This window comes from Poeciliopsis prolifica, unplaced genomic scaffold (assembly GCF_027474105.1).
Source record: "Poeciliopsis prolifica strain line A6 unplaced genomic scaffold, Auburn_PproV2 SCAFFOLD002, whole genome shotgun sequence".
Taxonomy (NCBI): domain Eukaryota; kingdom Metazoa; phylum Chordata; class Actinopteri; order Cyprinodontiformes; family Poeciliidae; genus Poeciliopsis; species Poeciliopsis prolifica.
Window position 1 is genome coordinate 6,825,209 of NW_026562377.1, and position 14,565 is coordinate 6,839,773.

The 14,565-nt window shown below is 37.7% G+C and overlaps 1 protein-coding gene across 5 annotated transcripts in view; it reads right to left on the bottom strand.

The window, feature by feature from the left end:
• pde4cb (phosphodiesterase 4C, cAMP-specific b) overlaps positions 1-14,565 on the bottom strand; it is a 97,981-nt gene that overhangs the window by 42,813 nt on the left and 40,603 nt on the right. For 2 of the 5 annotated variants that reach the window (XM_055056838.1, XM_055056823.1), the window contains exon 1: positions 12,022-12,322. The exons of the other annotated variants lie outside the window; for them this stretch is intronic. In XM_055056838.1, the coding sequence (XP_054912813.1) occupies positions 12,022-12,200 (179 nt within the window). In that variant the 5' untranslated portion in view covers positions 12,201-12,322. Of the gene's footprint in view, positions 1-12,021; positions 12,323-14,565 lie in introns of those variants that run through there. 5 annotated transcript variants of the gene reach the window in all.

The window sequence follows — 14,565 nt, forward strand, 5'->3', positions numbered from 1 at the left end:
TAAATTGAGCCTGAAAGTCCATCTGCTGCCTAGAAAATTCAATTTGAATCGACAACAATAGACAAGTTGTCTAAACTTTGTTTTTTAAGTTAATTAATCTTAAATTGTGAATTTTAACTTAATGCTGAAATTTAAATCAAGTAATTATTTCACAATATGCAAGAAAAAAATGCACTCAGCTAATTAAAGAGCCACATTTCGCTATTATTTTACTCCCAATATCAAGTTAAAATAACTAATTATTTTACCTTAGAACAATTTAAATTCTTGTTTCAAACTGCATGAATAATTTCTGATCTAATAATTAATTTTACTAAACATCTAAATGAATTCAGCTCAGAAACATTTAGTGTGAACAGGACATTAAAACAAACATTTTCCTTAATAACACTTAAATTTAAGTTTATTTGACTAAAAGAGTAGAAGATAGTAGAAACAACTAAATGCAGCTCAAATGTTTTGGAGTGTAAACAGAAAATCACATCCAGTGGTTTTCCAAGGAAATAATATTTTATTTATATTATCCTCTCTATACGACAAAAAAAGGAAAAAATAAATGTATCAACACGTATTCTATGACACTTTTTGTAACTTCAATTTCAATAAAAAGACTAAAGAGATAATAAATAACCACTGAACTTTGTACTACACTGCAAAAACACAAAATCTCACCGAGTATTTTCATCTAGTTTCCAGTGCAAATATCTCAATACTCTTAAAATTATCTCCTGCAACTTGCTGAAAAGTTACTTCTAAGCTGATGCAAGTCATTGTGTTTTGTGCCTCCATTCTGCATCCTTTATGTAATAATATTAATTATTATTAGTATGCGAACCATGCAAAGATGTCATATATGAAGCCGACTAGTTCCAGTCAGTTAAGTAAAGCATAAACTCCACAAAAAACTTGCATCTTTATTTCCATTTACTTCTTGTTTGTCCTAAATTGTGTTTTCAGACAACAGGTAGTAACTAGAACGTGCATCATTCAGTTTTAAACTGGATTTTTTTGGGCATGTTTTATTGACAGAAAAAAAAAAGGTTTCTAATGTTAACGTCCTAATAAGAACAAAGCTTGACAGAGAGAGTATATATATTTGCAACAGTGTGATAATGATTCCTAAAGCGGTATCAGCTAAAAACATGCAAACGGAAACTGATTTTATTTCTATTTTTTAAGCTGTAAAACACTGATATAGATATTCATAGGTTGACACTTCTTTTATCCTCCACATTCCTTCAGTGTTAAGCACACAATGGACAATGTGCTGCTGATGTGAGAAAGATCCCAAGCGAGTGCATAAATCAACTGAAGGTTAAAGAAATAAAAGGCGGTTTAAAGTGTTTGCACAATATCAGCACAGTAAAGTTTTCTTTGACATGGAGGTGTGGTGTGTGTGTCTGTGGTCACTGCAAGTTATAGTACGGCTTGAGGCTGAGTCACCAAATGACCCAGCGGCGGCGTAGAGAACTGGGTGGTTCCCCGGCGAACTCAAACCAGCTTCAGGTTTGACAACAGTACAGACAGACACACCACAACACATGCAGCAGCAAAATGTGCAGAAATCAAACAAAACAAGTCACCATCGCAACAGCAGACAAGCAGAGACACGCAGAAGGCAGCCGGCTTGGGGTTATCATCGGAGCAGAGTGAGTCAGCGCTGCGCTGTGATGTCAGCTGCAGCAGGCTGGAAGCCCGTCCATGACTCGCTCCTTCTGCCCAGAAACATCAGAAACACAAGTTCCTCACAAACTGGAGCATCAGCTGCGCAAATTTATCAGCCTTTTCTTCAAGAGCTGAAAGAACGTGGCAGAAAAATATGGAGAAAAAAAAAAAACAGGAAGTCTATAAACAGAATGTAGCCACAAAAAAAGCTAGCTTCCTCTCAGAAAGTGTTAGGCAACATGACAGCAAATAAAAAACAAAGCTGCTAATGCGACACAACAACTGCAGCGTTTAAAGAACTGAACTTTCAATGTTCAGACTTATGAACAGTCTGAACTGAAGCACAAACTACAGTGCATCTAATTGGGTTATTATGTGACTGAGACATAAAACCCAGTGAAAGCAAAAAAGTGGTTTATAATTTTATCTACAAGATAAAATCTGAAGAGTGTGGCATGCACGTATACATGCATTAAGCTCGTTTCTCAGGGTAAAGATCTCAGAGGTTTGTTAGAGAACATTAGTGAATAAAAGGAATCATAAAGAACACGTCAGAGAAAAAGAGAGAGCATTAAATAGTGGAAGAGCCAAAAGGCAAATGGTGACTCTGGAGGAGCTGTAATGACCCAAAGTCTCCAAAAACAATCCTTTAAGGAGTAGCAAGAGGAATGCAACAAATCCCAGATAAAGTTTGTAAAAAGCTAATAAAGTGACACAGCAAATATGTTATGTATGGAGAAACACAAATACGCTGACCAAACGATCCCAGTGACTGGCAGCATGATGCTGTGGGGATTAACTTCTCCAACTGGTTCTCCTATTGGTTGGATGGATGGAGCTAAATGAAGGGCAATTCTGGGAGAAAACGTTTCAGCAGCTCTAAACATCCAGCCGGAAATACAATGCATGACTTAAATAAACGGAATTCACAATTCAAAATGGCCTAGTCAAAGTTCAGACCTAAAGCCACTTGAGAATATGTAGCAAGACTTAAACATTTATGTTGACAGTTATTTTAGAGAGAGATACACTGCAAATCTAATTAATAAATAATTACTCTAATTATCTTAGTTCACTTGAAATAAAACAAAAATAACTTGAAAATAGCTTTTCAGCAAGATATAGGAGCTTGTTTTAAGTAAATAATTCCTTTAAATTGATTGAAAAAGTATTAATTACTGGCAAATGATTGAACATATAATTTGTTTTAAGTGAAATAATCTACCATTGAAACTAATATTTTATTTAAACAATAAGAATTATTTACTTAAGCCATTTTATCTTGCAGAAAACTTGTGTGTGCGTTTTTTTTTTAAAGAGTACTAAAACATTTAAACCATAAACTCGACCATTGAATACTTTTAAGATTTTACGTTTTTGGAGTGTCGACAAAGATTAAGTTTAAAAAATCTACAAATCTGGTAGAAACTCAGTTCAATAAACCTGTAACTGCTAAAGAGGATGACTCTTTAAATTCATTTTCAGATTTTTGTCTGTATAAAAGTCAGAAACCACGTGTCACTTCATTCAATTCTGCTTCAACGATCACATGAAAACCAAATAAAATTCAATAAAATGCTAAACAATGAAGAAGTGTGAATTCTTTAGAATAAAATGCTAAATATTTTTCCTGTGAAAATTACTGTGAAAGTCATAATTTGTTGAAATGAAATAATATTTTGGGATTAAAGTGGTGAATATTACACCTTTCAGAATAAACTGTTAGAAATATAGAAATGTTAGAAATGTAAAGCAAAGTTTAAGATATTTACAAGTTAGTGTTACTTTTAACAGGTCATAATATTTACAGATTTGGTATTATTCTCCAACTCCAGACTACTTTTCAACACTTTTAAAACTTTACACAACCTCAAATTTAGTCAGAAATAACAACACAGATGAGCTGCAAACAGGAAGTTAGTTAATGTCTAATCAATCCTTGTTAGTTTGTGTTTTTATCTACATCCTCTCCACAGATTTCTCCTCTCTAGCGGAACAAGAGCTTCTCTATCTCCAGATTTATGACAGCACCCTGGTCACTGTTCAGTAAATCTTGAAATTAGAAAAATTAAATATATCTATTTAGTAACTCAACGTTTCATTCAGGTAATTCACAAACCCCTCCACGCCTTCCTATGCAAGCTAGAAAGATGCAGAAGATAATTTGGGAACGTACCCCAAGCACGAATGTCTCCGACCGGCTCTGTGGCTACTTGGCAGCCCCAACTTTGCCACTCGAACATCTTTGTTCATTTTCAAAAGAAGTTCTGATTGGACACCTGTCCTGCGCTAAATCCAAGGTATGGACAACAAAGCATAGACTGGCATTTCTGGATTCATGCCACGAGGCTCGTTGTTAGAAAAACCACAAAAAGAAAGAAGTCGTCTAGGTCAGAGGTTAAAGCAAAACTGAAAGAATCCCACGGAAAATGCACAGGGATCATTTGTATCTCCGGAGAATGCAGGGAAGCCTGCATGGAGGAATGCTGCAGAGTTTATCCGAAGCAGCGTCAGGCATGCCCCAGCAAGGACACCAAGGTTTCTCCAGGAGGAAAACGATGCAGACTTAGCTGCTCTGAGAAATTTGTCGAGTTAAGTCTCGCCTCTTCAGTAGTTGTGGTTAAAAAAACAGCCAAAATAATCCCACACGTGACAAAGTTTATCTGCATGCCAGAGGTCTTTACAGATCCAAACAGTCCAGGAAAAAAAAAAAAATCCCTGAGAGTTTGAAGGAATGTTTAAAAGTTGCTTGATTACTCTAACTCTGTCATTCTCTCACTCACTGTGTTCGCAGAAAGGGGAAGCGTGGATCTGCTGCTGATATCAGTGACACTGCAGGGCAGCGTCACTAAGGGTTAACCTCTTCCTCTGACGGGGCGAGCGCCAGCAGAGTGCCCTGAGGTGGCTGAGGAGCGCAGGACGGCCCACCCTGTCAAGAGCTCTGATTTATGCAGAATATCCACAGGTCCAGGCTGCCTCTCAGCTTCAGGTTTCCAAAACAAACCCTTCAGCTGTGAAGTGCTGGTTCTCTCCAAGCCAAATGTCACTGACAGTGCAGGTCGTTGCAGAGGAAGCGCTTTGTTTGTGAAAAACAGATCTGACTGCACCGACTGCACGGCTGGCAGATGTTTTCCTTTCTGGCAGAGCCGCTCGACGCGGCTTTCATCGACACGTGGGGATCAGCATGCGGCTCGACCTGATACCCTCCTTCTGCTGCCCTGAAGCCAACAGGATATTGTTAGTCGGTGCTGGGCAGGCGAGCAGGAACGGAGAGAGGGGAGGCATGCAAAGTAAAATAAAAACAAAGCATGCAGCTATCTAAATTACTCACCACCATCTCTTTTTCATTAGTGTTGTGTGAAATAATATTTATTGACAAAATTCCTTCAGCTATTTCACATTTTGTCTCATTACGACCAGAAACTTTAATGCATTTTAATGGAACAATTTCTAATAAGTGGAAATAAATCCGTAATGAAAGTCGTGTATTTACTCTGGTGGCACTAAATGAACTCCAGTGCAACCAAACTACTTCATGAATCAGTTCACAATGATTTATACACAGACAATAAGACATTTTGAGTTTTAAGTGCGTGCTTGCTTTAAATTTGACCCAGTAAGATACCAACAAAGAGCACCATATCCAGCTTCAACCTACTGTAACTAAATATTATCTCACATTTCACAAGATTCATGTAACGGTGAAGAAATTATTCCACAAAAATTCAGACTTTAAGTTACGGTTGGTGGTTTTCTTCTAAATCACAATTAATCTACAGTTGGTGCTGAAATACATTCACCACAAAACACTAAATCTTACCAAGTAATTTGGTTTAGTTTAGTCGTATTACACTTAAAATAAGATAAATTAACTTAAAATAATTTTTCAGTAAGATATAGAAGCTTGTTTTCAGTAAATTATTCCTTAATATTGACGAAAACTAACTTTTTATTGGCAGATAAATTCACTTATGGGAAAAATGTTGCTATAAGTTAAATAATCTTCCAGAAGAACTAGTAATTTTCCATCAATATTCAGGAATAATTCACTGAAAACAAGCTTATATATCTTATTGAAAAAGTTACTTGTAAGTTACTTTGTCTTATTTCAATTTTGCTGAAGGTTTTGTGTTTCTGCAGTGTCAATAGGTATGAATACTTTTGCATATTAGAGAAGGGAATAAAAAACTGAAGAGAATTAATTTTAATTGAATAATTATTTGCTTATTTTATAAAAATAATAAACATGTTAACTAAAAATAATCCAATAACAGAGAGCTGCTGCCATGAAATTTATTAGACTAAATCTGAAAACATGATAAATTACATACATCAGGCGTTCTTTATTGCTATTCTCACATCTTTTAAACCTTGTATATATTTATCACCATTTCTTTCATATGAACTACCCTTAAGAAACATCAATACACTAAAAAACACCCACTGTGTTTTAATCTAAAAGTAATATTACTGTCTATCAATAAGACTGCTGCTCTGTCTGCTTCTTCTCATTGTCTGCGTTTTCAATGCTCTTATTCTCGCTGTTCTTTCTGCCAAATGTCCTTCAGTTGTTCACAGACTCTGCAGAAAGACGGATTTTCCCACAGAGATGTGACAGATTTATTTCAGGAATCCACAGCTTCGAGGTTGCAAACTACTTATCAGCATCTATTGTTTTGGCTCAAGCGTGACACAGAAAATAGATCAAATTTTGAGATTATCTGAGCTTTAGGAGGAAGCTATAACACTAAGTTTAAACCTAAAGTCTGTGAGTCTTTGTGGAATAATTTCCTCACAATTACAGACGTAGCTCTTGTGAAATTTGAGATAAGATTTAGTTAAAATAGATTCAAGCTGGGTACTTAAAATTCAAAATATCTTGTTGTTTGTGCTTTAGTCATGGTGAACTGATGTTCTGAAACTTGAGGCTGTGCTTAAATGGAGGAGATTTAATCTTTACTGTAAAAATAACAAAAACGCACTGTATTCACACACAATTTCCTGCAGTCTCCCAGCAACCAGCACAGCCGTAAATGGACGCGGTGTTTGGAGGTTAGCTCGTTTCTTTCAATGGAGAGCGCCTCGTATTCCCTCCTGAAGGTAGCACATTATTTATTGAGCTGAAAATTAACAAATGCTGAAAGTTGGACAACTGTGTTTGAAGCAAACGGCTAGCACTGTTACAGTTAAATTAGCAACTGCCAAGGCTACATTCACATAAGTTTTTAAAGCTCAATTCCAATTTCTTTATGAAATCTGATTGTTTTGCGTTGTTGTTCACATTCCTGAATAAATGCGACCGGATCAGACTTCTGTGTGAAGGATTTATGACCCCAAAGAGACTCAAACTTGCAGAAGAAGATCGTAGACGTCACACAGCAGCTCATCGTTTCCTGAAGTAAAAGTAGATGCTGTTGTTTATGGATCATTTTTAAAGTTGTAGAGTATTATCACAAGATCATAGCAAGATGAATGAAGCTAATAAAAGCTTCATTCATTCAATAAAAGTTAATAAAAAATAATGGCTGAATCTTCTTGCTTGAGCCATTATTTGTACGGATTTACTGCTTCTGGCTTCTTCTGAGGAAGAATTATGACGTAAAAGGCAGGAAGACAGTTCAGACCACAGATGCTTTGAACACTATTTAGTCCCACATATAGAAATGTCACAAATCAGGTTTGTCTTGTTGATGCTGCCATCTTTAAAGGGATGGAAATGCTGGTAAGTGATGGAGGAAAATTAACGAAGCCTTCAGTTATTTGGCCTGAGTGCAGAGCTCCTGTGACCTGGTTTTTAGCAACTGCATCCATCTGTGTAAATCTCCACCCTCAACAGGAAGTCAACAAGAACAGCAACAGTGAGATTCAACAACCACGAATCAAGCTTTTCTAGGGCGGGACAAAAAAAAAGAAAGAAACAGGCTTCAGTCGTATTTGCTTGAGGTTGAAGCTTTATGGTAAGTTCACAATGAATGTGGATCAAAAACGCACGTTGGAGCCTCTTTTGCTCTCCTGGTTACTTTGAACAATGGCGGATTAAACATTGAGGTTTTATTTACTGAAATCAACAGAATGCCACAGTCGTGTGCATGTTTGCAGTTACCAGATAGTTAGAGGTTTTGTGAGTTTTACAAGCTAGCTGGGCGCTATCTGTGCTGTTTTCATCTCACTCGAGCCCAGTTTGACGACCCGCTACCCCAAATTGGTGCCTGCATTTTCTGGCAGGACACCAACTACAGGCCGCTACGTCACATAGCGAAGTCTCCCTGATTGGTTGACGCGTCACGTCCAGCGGCAAAAGTTCAGTTATTTCTACTCCGGCGTCTGATGCTCAAAATGCTCGAAGCTTCAATCTCGACCTCGAAGCGCCTCCACACAGACTGAGAACCAGACAGGCCTGACGCTCAAAAAGCGTTTGGTATTTGAACGCACCATTGGAGTGAGAGAAGTTCGGACAGTCCAGTTTCAGAGCTCCCTGTACTCTACATGGTTTCAGCGTGGGGGCCCAAATATGTTGCCGATACAATGGTCCTTGAAGTAGTGAAGAAATTCCCATGTCTTTGCTTACTGTCACCCTCCTACTCCTAAATTCAGACGGCTTCTCGTAGAAAAAGAAACCACAGTAAGTTAGTGTTGGACATGCATCTGCAAGCTCTGTCGCTGTCCTGCTGGTTTCGGGTATCTTGGGATAAAGTGTCATATAAATATTTGATGCAGTGAGAGCCACTGATTATGCCCTGTTGAGCTGCATGAGACTTTTACTGAAACTGGCTCAACAGCAGAAGTAATCCAGAAGTGTGGAAATACATTTCACAACCTCTCACGTCTCATTTCTTTCTCGCACTTTAAATCGTGCAGTCAGGAGCCATGAAAATGAGTACATTGTGATGTATTGTGGGATAAAACCCAGTCATCCACATGCACACTCCAGGGCATTTTTAGTACGTTTTACTGATCAGATAACAATGGTATGATAAAAAAAAAACTTAATAATGTTGAAACATTTTAAATTACATTTGTTTCAGATGGTTTTGTCTGAACAATTATTTAGTTTTATAGCAGAATTAAAGTGTCTTTATTGTCTGTCTCATCCTGTTGTTACATTTTCATTCAAATAAAATACATTTTACTAGTTTAAGCCTTATTAAAGTCTTATTTATCAAATATAGAGATAGTTCCATGTCTGCATTTGTAATACTCAAATATAGACATATATGAGGTGTCAATCAGTCACATTTCATTCATGCTGCTTTGCAATAAATAATTTAACCTCTGGGTTTATTTCTTATTTTTTCATTTTTATTGCACAAACAACAAGAAAAGGAGTTCAGCTGCTAATAAACCTGCCATAAAGCACTGAGTCCATTTCTTCAGTGACGTGTGAAGAATACTACTGTAACAGGTATTATATAAGTTATAAATGCACAATAAAAATATCATTATTTTATCTTTAATCCAACGTACCACCAAATCTGTGCACACATTTTTATAAACTAACTTCACAGAAACATTTGTCTAGAAAATTAGGACAGATTTCAACAGCTTCCCTCCTTGAGACCAAAATACCTGCAAAACTGAGACGCTTAAATATTTCATGAGCAAGCAGCACAATGTCACTTGAATGCATGATGTAAACACAAGTAATGTTGGTATGTTAAGGACAAACCAGCTCTGAAGCAGCGAGGCAGCAAAGGCATCCTAGTTTCAGGTTTATCTGGAGACAAGGTTTACTTTTACAAGTGAGGAAGCGACACCGAGTGAGTTTAGTCTCTGATAAAGATGTGAAATTAAAAAGTTTGCTGTAAATCCCAAAATCATGAGCCTAAAAACTTTTTTTTAAACTGCAGCTTTCATTTCGGTAATAAATGTAATGCATTAGTGGCCACACAGACCTCCAGTAGCTCAGCGATTTTAATTTTACACACCGAGGGAAACTTGATTAACTATAATTGCTTCTTAGCTGCTGTGCAGTAATTTTTATTAACAGGCTCATATCAGATGTTTCAGCTGAATGGGTTTGACTAAGCATTCAGTGGAATAATGATGACTCACAAAAGGTCTGCCTAATGCTACCAATAAATATCAAAGTGCATCGCAAAATATTATTTAATTTTACCTGGAGCTAATGTAGAGGTAAAGACAATGAGTGAAAATTACATCTGCTCTTAAATATTCACAGTCATCAGTCTTCCATTAAATATTTCTGTTTTAGAAATCATAGTAAAATAATTTTAAAGGATTCTGCCTCCATTTTGTCTATTGCTGTAATCCCTCATAAAAGTGTGAAGAGTGCGTTTGCAGATAAAACGGCGGCATGACCTCCAGTTTTTGCAGCGTTCCCAGAGTTTCTTCATGTGGTCTGCAGGTCCCGACTCTGCACCGGAAAATATGCATCTTGCTTTTTCTTAACGGACTTCACACAATAAAATCTCTTGTCTGTTCTGATCATGACCTTCTGTAATCTCAATCCATCAAAATTCATACGGGGTTTTGCAGAACCTTGCAAAATGTGATAACATAAGCAAATGGTATGATCCTGTTCTTTTCTGACGTAAACTAGACACAAGCTGCCTATTCTGCAGTCATGAGGAATGAGACAAATAAGGGAAAGGGTAGCCATGAAGGGCCAGCCTTGTGCTGACTGTGACGAGCGGCCCTCCTTCTCTCCCCGAACACAGCTTTGTCTCAACCAGACAGAAACCTGAGGTCAGACACAAGCAATCTATCTGTTGCCACAGGAGCTTCTCTGACCTGAGCCGGGCCTCCTGAACACCTTAGGCTCCAAACAAGACCTTCTTTTTTAGTTCAAGAACAACGAAGCCATTCAGACGACACTGTTCCCGACGTCAACAAAATCATGATTCCCGAGTCTAGGCGCTGCTTTCTCCAGAAACAATGAGGCTGTTTTTTTGTAAAATACATCCCGTGACACTCGACTTATTGGCGATAAAAACAGAAGAAGACAAAAAACCAGGACGAGGTTCCACTGTTCGCACCCGTTTGATTATTTCTCCCGTTAAAACTGAACTTCAATGCATTAAATCCTTTTTACAGGCCACTAAAAGTAAGTGAAAGGAGAAGAACTCAAGATTTAGAAAACCTTCTCAAACTGTAGTACACACCCCCACATCATGATGCTGCCACTGTATTTCATAAAGCAAATTCTGCATTGAGATGTAGCTCCACACATTGACGTTTGTGGGAGAAAAAAACTCTGTTTTGGTCTCGTGTGAAATTTCTCCCACACGTTTGCTGTTACTTATGGCTTGAGGTGAACCATATATTGCCTCCTGGTTTTCTTCTCTCATGTCCTTCATGAAGGCCAGAATCGCGCAGAAGGCGACTGACAAACCACCTGCTGTGAATCTCAGCAGCTCCTCCAAAGTTACCTTGGGCCTCCTGGATGTTCATCTAACAAATGCTCAAACTGTTTGTTCACTAATAAACATCTCAGGACGTCATGAAGCTGCTTATGCAAAGAAAAATTTATTTACTTCTAAAGTCAGTCGATTGCACCAAATTTTATTTAAGGGTATCAAAGATAAAAGGGTTAAATACAAACCTGAGGCAAGTGTTTTCAATTTTAATTTGGAAAAAACTCTTTTTAGACATCTTCATAAAACATAAAAATCTATGGTTTGAACATTTTTACTCATGTAAATCCCTTAAATAATTAAAAAATAATCTAGTTTGAGAGACATATGTGATTCCCAAAGAACAATTAGCAGAACTGAGAAGAATAATATTTCATCATTTAAGATTAATACGTAATTAACAAGTCTGGCATCACTATCTGAAGGGGTGTCCATAAGATTCACATCACACTGTTATAAACATGACATGTTATGAGCATAAAGGAGTCTTCATGAATATCTATGACTGTTGTCAGGAAAGCCCTTCAGCAAATAATGACAAAGTTGTAATAAAAGTTGGATAAAAAGTCAATTAAAAGTGCCAAATAATCACACTTTTAATGCAAAGTTTCATTAAAACTTGCATTAAAAGTCCATTAAGTGTCAACTTTGCATTAAAAGTGTCACTATTTACCAAATTACACTCATGTCAGTCTTATGCAAACCCCTTCAAACAGTGTTGTGTCGCCTGTAGATCCATCCTCCAGCATAACAGGTCACCTTTAAAACCACTTCACATCATAACATCACCAAAATAGCCTCACACTGATCCATAACTTTTGCACAGTGTTGTTTGTCCTCAGGTTTATTGAGTTTCACCATGGCAACTAAGACAGTAAAACTCTGCATCCCAGCCTCTGTCATTATTCCGTCTAAGCCCACAAGGTGCTTCAAACCCACAGCTAAGCCTCCACTTCACACAGCTTCACATCAAAAGCCCTACCTGGGCGTGTGCGCCAAGGTGAAGCGGCGCTGCAGAGCGATGCTGCGGTTCACCAGCAGCTTGCGAAACAGCAGCGGTGAGTGTCGAGGGGAGTCCCGAGGAGAGTCGCAGGGCGAGCTGGACGCCGACTGCAGCTTGACGGGCTGAGCGCCGGAGCATTCCAGCACAGCTTCACTCATGCTGCTGAGTAAGAGCTCAACAAACTTTTAAACCGGTTCCTTCAGTCCAAGTTATCCATCTCAGATCAGCAAAATGTTTCACAAGCCTCCGTTATAATAATGAGCTTCATTCTCTGATGGTCCCTGAATGCTGCCCGCTTCAGGATCTTCATCACCTTTCTCCACAGGGCTCTGTGCAATCCACCGTTGATGGACACAGACATGAGTGCAGGAGTGAGCCCTCCCCTCGGCACTAAGCGCCGTGTTTACACAGCGCTGAGCTCTGCCTAAATATGGCCAGGCCTGAATTAAAGTGTTGTTAGCTCATGCCACAGGGGAGCTGGCTGCGTCCAGGCCTCTCTTCACGCAGCAGAGAACCTGCAACAAGCACCAGTTTACATCTGTTTCCTTCAACAACGCAGCAGAGCACAAACAGAGAGCAGCGGCCGCGGCTCTCCTGCAGACGAATGCCAGAACTGCGCAGCACTGGGAGGCCAAAGCCGAGGCTCTGCTCGTCACCGAGGCCCCACTCTGTCTAAAAGCAGAGCGCCAGAGATAAACGATAACGGCAATCCTGGAAATGTCGTTTTAACTTCTGCTGTCATCTCAAGCAGAGGTCGCAGTGCCTTCCCAGTGTTCCTGGGTGGCAATGGAAAAACTGCATTTCATCTTTGACCCACAGACGCTCGGTGACCCGAGTCTCCTCCAAACCAAAACATGGCCTTGTAAATCCGGCTGAAACACACAAACTGACATCCTAAATCTGCTTGTGCCTAAACAATCAGATGATAAGCAAAACGCTGCAAAATTTAATCTGCTCTAATCAAACAATAAAGGCTTTAAAGTGACTGAAGATATATATTGCTGACTTAACAGAGGAAAGAACATTTGAGTTTTAGTTCAATCTGTTTTCATGCTCAGGTTCATAAAATCTCCAACTCCAAAGGGTCACAAACGACACATCTTAGGGAAATCTCTCGACCTTTTCAACCTCCTTGACGAAAAATTAACAAAAGTAATCTTCAACCATAATAACCACAAAAGAACTTGGTTTCATATTTATTAATTACTAAAAATAAATATAAGAAGCATGAGTTTTACACTTTCTGTCTCTGGTTTTGTAAAAATAAGTAGAAAAGCTACAACTTTTGCCTTCAGTTTAAATCTCGATGAGATATTTTTTTAATTTAACAAACAGTTTTAAAGAATTTCATCTGGAAAGAAAACGTTTGCAACAAAATGTCAATTTTGTCTGGCCTGTTCTAAAAACACTTTCCTAAAATAATGTCCTATCATGTTTTTGCCCAAAGTGTTTTTTTGTCTTAAAAATCTTTTTAAAAGAAAGAGTTGTTGATTTTTTTCCCTCAACATCACTTTAAGCAAAAAAGGACTTTATTTTAGGAGACAAGGTGATAATACAAACCTTTTCAAAATGTCTACTTCAGTTTTGAAATGAGGGTAAATTATGAAATAATAATAATAATAATTAAACAATATATTAGTGTAATAGTAAGCCATACTTACATTATAATTATAATGTGGTTATAATTACATAAAGTGCTGCCAGCGGAGGCCAGTAGATGGCTCCTGTGGACAAACACAAACTCCCACAAATGCAGCCAAACAAACAGTGCAACTAATCTGCCATTTTAATCACTCCATATTGATTCAAATTAATAAGGAGAATCAGCTGATTCAGTCTAAATGAAATGTTTGCATTTATAGAGAGAATATAGATATATTAAACTTTCACTGTAATGTTGAATTTTTATTTCTGACTCAAAATCCATAAAAAAAGAACAAAACAGCAACCGAACAGACATACACATCCGTTATCACTTAAAAATATATTTTAATAAAATTGAATATTGAAATTATATAAAATTTAATGACAGACAGCTGAGTCAGTGTCTCTGCAAAGGCTATATTAATTTTATATAAAATGAAGATGTGAATTTCTTGGACTTCTATAGAAAAAAATAATTTTTTTCCCCATCTTTATTGATGCAAATTAGAAATTTACAATATTTGTTCAGACTGCATGTATTTTTTTAAGGATATGACATATAGTCACCAAAAGCTCCACATAAATCACGATCTGTTCTTTTTCATTTGAAACTAGATTAGTTACAAAAGTCGTCATCCCTCTGGATTTATGCAGTAATCCTAAATATTTGCTCTGTTTATGTTTGGTAGTGAAGCTGGGTCAATCTGGGTCGCAGCGGAGAACCTCAAGTTTTCTACCACCTCACAGAAAAAAAAAAAAATCCAATTCCAGCCTCTTATAACTGGGATCTCACTCTTCCCTTCATGATCCGAATGTCAGGACCTTCCTGCTCCATCCAATTATCCACCTCAAACAAGAACTCAAGACCCAAACTCCTCT